This window comes from the organism of the source record quoted next, unplaced genomic scaffold (assembly GCF_019419815.1).
Source record: "Pyrus x bretschneideri cultivar Hongxiangsu unplaced genomic scaffold, Pyrus_bretschneideri_v1 Contig62, whole genome shotgun sequence".
Lineage (NCBI taxonomy): Eukaryota > Viridiplantae > Streptophyta > Magnoliopsida > Rosales > Rosaceae > Pyrus > Pyrus x bretschneideri.
The window spans coordinates 824,454-835,066 of NW_025999801.1; the positions used below are offsets into that span (position 1 = coordinate 824,454).

Consider the following 10,613-nt stretch of genomic DNA (forward strand, 5'->3'; position numbering starts at 1 on the left):
AGACAACCTAAAAAGACCAAATTGAAGTGTACAGGTTCCACCACCCCATACTCTTCTCACATCTTCTTCGTTGGAAAAGTGAAGATCAAAATATCCCTTGCCAAGAGGTACCAGTTTCCATGAATTGTGAGGCTTCCATAAAGAAGCCAAAGCACTCTTCAGAAACTCAGTCTTCATCGGCATCGTTCCTTTTTTTAACAAAAGCCTACCAATGAGGTTTGTTCGGCATGAACGTAATTGTTCTTGATAGAGGTCCTCACTGATTTTGACGTAAGTCACATCTCCCCGAACAGTAGGAGAGGGAAGTTGACTTAAATTAACTGAACTTTCCGAACCATTTGTGACAATGGCAGCAAAGGTCCGTGCTTTTGGAAGTTGACCGGATAATTGACCAGTGGCAATATTCAATTTGGAAGAAGTAGCAGAGAAGTCAAGAAAGCCCCATGGGCACAAGGCAACGGGTGACTTGTCCATGGAAACCAAGAGATTAACCTACAACAAAATGCATTCGAATATAATAATATAAAAAATTAAATATAAAATTAGATGATTCAACCTGTTGAAGAGTGTGTAGGTGCAGCCAATTGTTGAAAATCCTTCAAAAGCAGAGTTTGTTGGTGCAACTCTTCACTTTGGTTCTTGAGATTTAAAATCGACAAAAGTGGTTTTTAAGATTGTCCACCATCAATCATTTTGATCATCCTGTGAAAAAACTCGGTTAAAATAAAGGGCATTTTTGTCAAATGAACCCCTCCCTTAACTGATGGTTTCTTCAATTTGACGGAGATTTTTCACAAATTATGATGTAGGATAGTCCAAGGCTCCTTTATGTATGTAGCTTCTGCATATGTCATGATCTTTCTACTTCTACCAATTATCGTTTCAGATGATTTTGTTTTTACTATTTGTTTTACTTTGTACATGGGGTGGCTTTTAGGTTCCCCTGCCATCTTACTTGCGCTGTTATTTCTTCAATGAGGTTTGCTTTATGTACCCTTGTTTGTAAATTTCCTTCCTTAATTTTAATATGATAATGGGATAATTGGTGAGCACTATTACCCCATGCTTTTCACACATGCACACAAAAAACTTTTAGAGAGTTTCCCGTCACAACCAACATTTATCAAAATACTCAAAGAGTTTATAGAGTTTCTAGTCACAACCAACATTTATAAAAATTTCATCCTCAAAATTTGCAATAATTTGCCATATAGTCAAAATGCTCAAAGTATAGAAAAGAAATATAAAGAAGATATCAAGTTAGAGCAGTTACATATAGAGAATGTCATTCCATCGCATGATGAGATTGCAATGATTTATCTATCATGCCTCTAAAGCTACTTCTAAACACCAAAGTGAAATGTAAAATGACCAAAACACCCATCAAATCACTTTTCTCAAGGCTGTAAAATAAATAAATAAAAATCAAATACACCTAGAAATTCAAAATACTAAAAACAAATAATAAATTTGGAGTGGCATATCACAAATATAGACGGATGACTTTTAAATGAGATCAATCTTTTTAGAGAAGACTTGATTAGAAAAAAAAAACAATTTATTTAAACCCAGTAATTTTAACTTCAGCCATTAATTTTTGTATAAACTTTATATTCCATTTCCAGTTATACCTTAAAACAGATTTGGGTGTAGAGGTAAATTACTCAATTATATAAACTGATAAATGGGTTGGTGTGGCGTCACTCATGGGAGCCACCATTTGTGACCGGTCACAGGTCTGATTTCCCTGATTTTTGTTGGTCTCTGTTGTGTCTTCTTTTTGCTAATATTTTGTCAAATGTCCTATGATTTAACTAAGAGATAGCTTTGTTAACTCTTTTATTTGACATTCAAAATAAATAAAACAACTCCAAATACAATGAAATACGTGTATGCAAGCGTATTGTTAAATATGGCGTATCTTCTTCTCAGACTATCATGTCTCAAACCCTATGAAAACCCAACTATTTGAATCTCTATCCTCATAATCTGCAAGAAAAACACCATTGATCTCGTATCTTTTTTCTTATGCTTTCTCACAGCCCATTTTATCATCACTTTTTTTTCCACCCATATACAATGATTGATAAAAAAAACTCTCTTCTACTACCTGCCCCAAAACACCAATCCACTGCTTGTTCTTATGGTTTTAAATCATAATAAATAAGCAAAACACACGGTTTCTATATCTCCATGTGAACTCCAAATTCCAGATCCATAAGCAACCCCTCCTTTTACAGTTTCAAGTTTTAGTCGCCACCCCTTGCTCTTACTCGGGGTAGGTAGCAGCCCGCTACTCCTTATCTTCCTCCTTCCTTCCTCTCTTCTTTGCCCTTTCCTTCTTTTACTCCCTTCTCATCTCCTCTGTCCATTCCCCATCGTGCATCCACCACCTCTTCCTTTTTCTTTCTCAGTTTCCTTGGGATTTTTATCTCAGTTTTCCTGAGCCAGATCTGAACTATCCCCTGAGTTTGTCTCAGATTTGGACTTCATGGTCCTTATCTGGCGTTTTTCGCCTGCTGCTTTATGTCTTTTATTTTTCCTTATTCCCTCATCCCTAGCTGTGATACTTCATCCCATCCCACTATGTGCTCAGGTCAGTAGGCTCCGTTCAGAAAATTGGATATCAAATCCACTTCCCTCCCTCACTTCCCCTACCCCAACTGGCATGTCGAATCCTCATCGAGGTCAAGTGTGGGGTATTTTACAAACCCCTTAGCCTCACTCTCTACCCATATGATACTTTGTTTGTATATATTTGTGGGGGTTCGTGAAAGGGACTTGGATGTGGTGGCTACTTTCTCGATTCAGAGTTTGGCTTCCTCCGAGGATGTGACAACGGTGGCGGTGTGATCTTTGCTTTTGCAACATTCAGGCCTAAGCTTGATGTAGGCTTCCCGTTATATCTTGGATTGTCGCTATCATTTTACTTCGACTTTACTTTATTTGTTGTTGTTTACCCGGTTTTTTTGGGTCTTGTTAATGTAATGAAAGATATATTACTTGACCAAAAAAATAATCACAATAAATTACTTTCCATGTGGAACAACCTAATTAGACTTTTAGGATCCACATGTGCACCACATTAGGACAATAAAACATATATGATAGAATTATATCAAAAGAAGACATTGGTTGGTTTTCACCTTCAAGGCGAGAGCATTTTTGCTCATCACCATAACTCTAGTGTAAGCTCACCATACACCTCATCTTCTGACACGTGTCATTTCAACTAATTTTGTTTAACTTTAATATTAAATATACATTTTCTAAACAAAAAATAAATAAAAATTAACGAAGGTTAAGTGAAAGGACATATCATGATGAGGTATATGGTGATCATACACCATAATTTATGGTGTTGAGCAAAAATGCACCACCGTTAAAACCAAAATGATGGGGGGGTGCCCATTTTTGACCAAAACTAGACCTGCCAGTTTTTGACACGACACGAAAATAAAGGGTTTGGGGTCAACACGATAACTAATTGGGTCATTATCGGGTAACCCGTTAAGAAAAAAATTATTTTGATAATTTTAAAGTTTAATTACTAAAAGGTTTATTATAAAATACAATAGCCATATTAATAAATACAATATATTCTATATTAAATATATAGTTTTGTATTATTATTCTATATAAGTTAAAAAATAAAAAGTTTTAGTCATTATTTATTTTTATTATGAGAGTTCCTTATCATCATAACTAGGATAAATTTTACTTAACAGTTAACATGTTGTTGTCCAAAATTAAAATAACCTAGTATAGTATTTGTATAGGCAAAAACTAAGAAGACATACATACAAGTATGAAAAATGTGAAAGAATATATAAACACTCGTGATTCATCATTATTCCTCCATGGGTAGATAATGGTTACACTTACATTATCATTTAGATTTTTTAAAATCCTCCAAACCCTCATGAATAATGTTTTTTATTTGAGGGAAAAATTAATAAATTTAATAATAATTATTGTAAAAGTGTAAAAAATGTAAAAAAAAAAAAAAAAAAAAAAATACAATCTCTCATAGTGACAAGCTTTACAACTTTCATGAAGGGGCCAGCTTCGAAGTCCAACATGATCCATAAACCTTAGTTTTATATTTAACCATCGATTGTGATTTACACTTTATTCTTCTTACTGAATTTCATTTTAAAAATTTTCTTTTTTGAAAACATGATCATCTGGTGGATATAAGAAGATGAATGGTTCAGATCTTTGATATCACGTTTCGATATTTACGATTAACTGAAATATGAGTCGATATCATATAGTTTGTAGAAACTTTATAAATATCAAGCAATATTTTCACTAATCGTAAAACTCTGAATATAATATCAATGATCCAAACTATTTATCTTCCTCCATCCTCTAATAGATTATGTTTTCAAAAAAGAAAATCTGAAAAAAGAAAATTTGATGAGAACAATAAAGCGTAAATGTAAACAACAATCAACGATTAAATTTTGATCTATGATTTATATGATTATAGTGGCGAATTTTGAAGTTAAGCTCTTCATGAATGTGAAATCCTATTCTCGGATTTCGCTGTTATAATCTACATATTGTATTGTTGAGATTTTTATCTTTCAGGATATTATATTAATTTATTTGAATTTAGATTTTAATTAAACTAGTTACGAAGAGTGAAGTTTGAAAACTAATTATTTAAAATCTGTAGATCGTTCGATGTCACAATTTATATTTTTGAATAGAGCCCGATCTCATGAACGCGTAGGCGTAAATTGTTTATGAAATGGAGTTATAACGAGAGAGTTATTAACGTTTAAAGTTAGGGATATTTTTGTAATTTTGCCCTCATTTAGAAGGCTCCAAAAAATCTGGAGCAAAAGATGTGCCACGTGTGTGGCTAGAATGAAGGCAAAAGAAGAGATGGACGACTATGATAGAAAGGAAAGAAAAGAAAGGAGAGAAAGGAGAGAAAAGGAGGGGGAAGAAGGACCAATCGAAAAGAGAAGTAAGGAGGGGAAAGGAGAGGGGGGAGAAGGAGGGGAACTGGACCCCCATTCGACCCGATTGCACTTCTTGACCTGACCCGGTCTTTTTCATATTCTCCAGTGGTTTTTCATCAGTTTTTCCAGTGAACCACGTTATCTAACCCTTGTAAAATGTTCTGCGACCTTTCCTCTACCCATTAAAACCCAAAATTGTAGAAATTTAGCCATGAAATTATGAAAACCGCACCAGTGGGTACGAGAACCCCTTGTCGTCGATTCTCCCATTATTGAAATGATTTTCACCAATTATCACCACCATTAGACTCTCCTTGAACCCAGGAACAAAGTCCAAACAACCTTGGAGGCGGCGGAGCACTGGAGGTGACAGATCGAAGTCACCCAAATCAAGGGTTTCAGGCAGTTCATGGGCCATTTGAGGTCTTTCCCGAAAAAATTGGCCTTGGTCACATGTATGAAACTTACTCTACTCATTGAGATATTCATTCTAGTAAAACTTGAGAATTTTTGGAAATAATTGAATTTTCCAGCGAGTTGAGACGGCCGACCGCCACCTGCAGCTGCGCATGGCTAGTGGGCCAACGATGTCTTTTTAAGTACTATTAGATGCCCTGGGTTCATGTTTCATATCCATATGACGTACATTGATTGTTTGAACTTAGTTTCATTACGACACATTACTTGATCAAAATATGAATCGCCAATTCGATCGTTGGATCATCACTAAACCTTAATGTTTATAGAACATAATATTTGAGGATAACTGGAAATGACAGATCGGGAATCCGACATACAGATCTTCCCGAATTAGATTCTAAGTTAATAAAATTAATTATTAACTACCACCTAATTCTAGCAATTGGCGGAGATTCGACCGTTGGATCGCGCTGAGATTTTAGTATGTTGTTTTTTGAGCATAATGTGGACCTTAGGAAGTTACAGATCTATATTATGATGGGCGGATCTTCCGGATTAAATTGCTAGGGTGTGGACCCCGCCATTGACGTTTGGTCAACAGGTCTTGAACCATTTGAATTACTAAAATTAGTATTACTAAAGACTCATTGAAGCTTTAAGGACTTGTCTCGGTGAGTAATTTTAATATATGTGATATGGTGATTACCCGATTCTTTATATTAATATCCTTTGTGGATATGACATGGTTTTATATATGTGTTTTCTGTTAAAATGTGATTCTTTTATAATTGGCCATCGATCTATTTTTATTAAACGTGATTTGATTCATGGATTCGTAATATTTGTGAAAAAGTGATTCGAATTGTGTATTGAAATGTTTTGTAAATTGAGGGCTAGTAGGGGACTATGACCTTGCTTGGTTAGTCCGCATTAGGGGACCATACTCTATATGGATCGCGCTTGGTTAATCCGCGTTGGACGATCCTTATGGCCATTTATACTTAGGGGTGATCATCTTGGTTAATCCGCATTGAGTGATCATTGCCTAACAATTATGTAGGTGTGACTCTGCTTGGTTAATTCACGTTGGGGGGTCACTACCTACCTGATTATCTTGACCCTACTTGGTTAATCCGCATTGGGGGGTCACTAGTGGCCCTGCTTGGTTAATCCGCATTGGGGGACCATATTGTATATGGATTGTGCTTGGTTAATCCGCGTTGGGCTATCCTGATGGCCATGTTTGCTTAGGAGTGATCATGCTTGGTTAATCCGTATTGGGTGATGACTTCCTAACAGCTGTAGGAGCGACTCTGCTTGGTTAATCCACGTTGGGGAGTCACTACCTACTTGGTTATTTTCTCAGGGGTGGCTTTGCTTGGTTAATCCTTTTTGGGGGGCCACTTCCTGTTTGGTTACTATGTAGGCTTCGGCTAAATTGTGTCCCTCTAGCCCTATTTTTTAATGTACATATGAAAATTGGTTTTTTAAAATTTTGTGGTTTGAATTAGAAAAACTTGTTAGATGTCTGGGTGACTCATATGAAGTTTTCAGTGACTTGATTATGATTCCATAAAGCATGATTCTATACTTGATGTTTATAGATTGTGATCGATGGTTTGTTTTAATTGAATATTACATACTTGTATTATTGTCACTCACCAGAGCTCTATAGCTTATCCGAGTTCCGTTTGGCTGGTGCACCATTTCAATGATGTAGGCACTGATTTTACATATGACAGGTTTGGGTAGATTATGAGAAACCGCTTGATATTTTGGTTCCGTTGAGTGGTCCAGAACCCGGTATTGTTGGATTTTGTTGAGTGGTCCGGAATCCTTGCTTTCGCTCGTTCCCATAAGATTAGTCTAGAACCCTAGATTCGAGTGAATGGGAATTACCCACAATAGACCTTGTGAATATAAAATAGATTTACCGTGTTATTGCTCATAATCCAAGTCGGAAATTATATAGAGTTCCTTGGTTAAATTTGTGAAATGATATGTTATCGCATTCATTGATTAACATAATTAAATGCTAAGATCATGTATTTTTGATTTATGAATTGATTGATTGACGGGATTGTGGAATGACCTTGGTTATGGTTGTCATTATTATAATTATTTTAGTTGATCAATGTGGCTTGAGAATAATATGTGCTTCGTTGGTTAATTGATGTTTACATGCTATGGATGGAAGTATCGTGCTGAAAACATGAAGTTATACGATGGATGGAATGAGAATTGTGAATGGCATGTTGGTTTGTTATGTAACCTGAGTCCAGGAATTTCATGTTGTCAGGTTATAATAAATGATTATTGACGAATGGTATGCTTTTCTGCTTGAACTTAGTGGGATAAACGTCTGATTTTGTGAATGTTGAACTACAAATGGCTTGATCCCTATTGAGGATACGTAGGCACTTTAACGAGGAGGTTAGATGCAACCATAAAGTGTACGAAAAATTACTATGTAGTTGGATCGTGAGTTGTGTTTGCACATATCCCAGAGACGAGGTATGTTAGAGATACAGATTCTTGGTGACATCACGGGTCGATCCTGGACGTATGTCGGGATCGGGGCGTGTCATGAAATTTGTAATACAAGCGTTTATATATTTTTCTATATGTTTTACACTTGTACATTAATTAAAAAACTATTAAAGACTTTACTTAATTAATTAAGCTATTAGTTAATTTATACCCATTTTGTTTCAGAAGCAATGAATGCTAGAGATTCAGATTCAATAAACCTTAGTGATGAGGAGTCCGTGGAGATTATAATGGGAACAGAACGAGATCTTAAAAGTGAAAGTATAGACAATACAAATATGAGTCTTGCAAAGAAAAAGGCTAGAACAATCAATTTAGGTAAGCGAAAATATACTTAAAAAAAATTCGTTTTTATGTTTTGGATGTGTCAATATGGTATGTATATACTTATTTAGTATTATGTTTTTTATTTGATTATTTATTGGCTTAAAATATATTTTCCTTACCGGGTAATGGGTCAGATCATTACTTGTTAATATTATCAGATTGATTTCGGGTCGGGTCATTTTACCTGTTTATTTTAACGAGTTTTACACGATACGACCCGTTAAGATATCGGGTATGACATGAAAACAACACGAACACGAAAAGCACGACACGAATACCAGGTCTAATCAAAACTCTCTTTTTCGGTGGAAAGGAGAATTTTCTTCATTCGTAATACGGGAGCAAACTACATGTTAGGAATAATACAATCAGCCCCGCATAGGGAGGGTTTTGCCATATAAATATTGAAACCCGGTACAACGGACAAAACTCATTAGAGCTGACAACAAATTAGCAATAGGATCTGCTTCACATTAAACACTAGTGTCGCAGCAACACTCAACAAAGATGGACCTCAAAGGGGAAATGGCAATTCCGCTCAATTTTCCCCTACCGCCCCGTTGGAGGGCCAAAGTACTTGCTCGTCATCAAAGACGGCATGAATTTGCTGATCCACTAGTGAAATATCGGCCACTCCTCTTTATATATCGATACAAACGCAAAACTTTATTTCTCCACCAGCTAAAGGAAAGATCCACACACCAGATCCGAAATAGATCTTCAGCCTTCGCCCAAAGCAAAAAAGAACGCTTGCATTGGATGTCTTGGAAGAAAGATCCAGCTATAAAACTGGAGAACAGCCCTGAACAAGCCAGGGGATGATCAAAACCTCGCAAAAACGTAAGGAATTTTTCCATTGACATCATCAAGATTCAAACTAAGAAATTACATCAATACGAAGAGACATTTGATCTTGCAATAACAAAAATCACGCGTCCGCATAAACAAAAAGGGTCAGAACTAAACCTGCAAGAAAGCATGAGGTAAACCTCAGACATTCTTTAACTTCTTCATATTTGATGGAGGCCATCTGCCTTTCTTTCTCAGTTTTCGCTTGCGAACAATTCGCTTCCTGCGAAGCCTTATTTTCTTCGCCAGTTGCATCTTCTTCTTCTGCTCTAGCTGCTCTTGCAGCTTTGACTCCAAAGGAAGCTTGTCGACAGGTACCACCGCCTTTTCCTTGCTATCTGGAAGGGGCTCACTGCCCTCATTTGCAGCAGCAGTTCCATCAATGTCAGAGGAGGCCTTAACAACTACTGAAGCTGACCTTGTCACAACGGGCATATGAAGTCGAACTCCGCTGAAAGATTTCGGATGCAGATTATTGTGTTTCATGTGCATCCATGAAACTGAAAGCCAGAGACACAAAATAAAATTATCATACGAATATGAGCTGAAAAATATACGAAAAAAAGCTGATATACAAACCAAATTAACTATAAAAACTAAAATAGTTGCTCAACAAGTTTTCAGTTTTCAAAAAAGCAAAAACAAAACCTGGAAGACTGAAAACGAAATGGAATAACTTGAGAATTAATTTACTGCAGCCGAATGTAGTACTTATTGCATCACATTGTGTAAACTAGCATATCAGATTGTGTACTTCGTAGCAGTAGGATTCTGCAATTGGCCTACACATCAATCAAACTTTAGTCACCATGTACTTTGACCTGGTCCTGGTAACTTATATGTACAAGGATGCCTTATTGTGACCAGTAAACCTGGAATTAACCACCGGATTCTGAACACAGCATTCAAGATAGATGTGTAAACAATATGGAATCAGATCCCCCAATCCCGACCCTAAGAAAGTGTGTCAAAATGTGTCTCCCGATCTTGACCCAAGAAAATAGATGCAGACCTGGTTAGGAAGCAAAAATAACCATCTTTCTTGTTCTTTAATTTCTGAACTATCCAGCCATGTCCGATGCATGTGCAACCAAGTGAAAGCAGCTGTCACCTCAGCCTGGTAAAGCCATAATAAATCATGAGTAATATAACTACCAGATTAAAATCTCTCCCGAGTTATTACATTCTAGGCCAAGAGGGGACATGAACTTAAAAGGTTATACCTTCGACCTCATCAAAACTGTAGTCAGACAGCATTGCCGCTCGCTCTCTACACCAATAAATCCAACAATCTGTCATCAATAACAATCCATTTCTATCAGAAAACTAAATCATCAAGTTCGGCACGATAATTAGCACTCACAAAAAACAGTCTGCATGATGACTTTTCTGGAGTGCCAATAGCAGCTTCCGTAATTTTTCCACTTACATTTTACATGACCCTTTCAGCTTTAATGTCTATACTCGGAGAGTCTCAGATATTTAACTAAC

The 10,613-nt window shown here is 36.3% G+C and overlaps 1 protein-coding gene across 1 annotated transcript; it reads right to left on the bottom strand.

Moving 5' to 3' along the window:
- Nucleotides 1-9,263: 9,263 nt before the first annotated feature.
- On the bottom strand, nucleotides 9,264-10,379 carry LOC125471839 (50S ribosomal protein 5 alpha, chloroplastic-like). Its single transcript, XM_048572679.1, has 3 exons — nucleotides 10,346-10,379; nucleotides 9,938-9,994; nucleotides 9,264-9,622 (listed from the first exon to the last, which is right to left on the bottom strand). Exons 1-3 carry the CDS (start codon nucleotides 10,377-10,379, stop codon nucleotides 9,264-9,266), a joined length of 450 nt encoding a protein of 149 aa, XP_048428636.1.
- Between the last annotated feature and the right edge of the window lie 234 nt (nucleotides 10,380-10,613).

Coding starts and splice junctions, on each gene's coding strand:
- LOC125471839 (XM_048572679.1), bottom strand. CDS start 10,379: ATGCTGTCTGACTACAGTTTTGATGAGGTCGAAG. Junction 9,995..10,345: donor CAGTTTTGATGAGGTCGAAG/GTATAACCTTTT, acceptor GGTTAATTCCAG/GTTTACTGGTCACAATAAGG. Junction 9,623..9,937: donor GTTACCAGGACCAGGTCAAA/GTACATGGTGAC, acceptor TCTGGCTTTCAG/TTTCATGGATGCACATGAAA.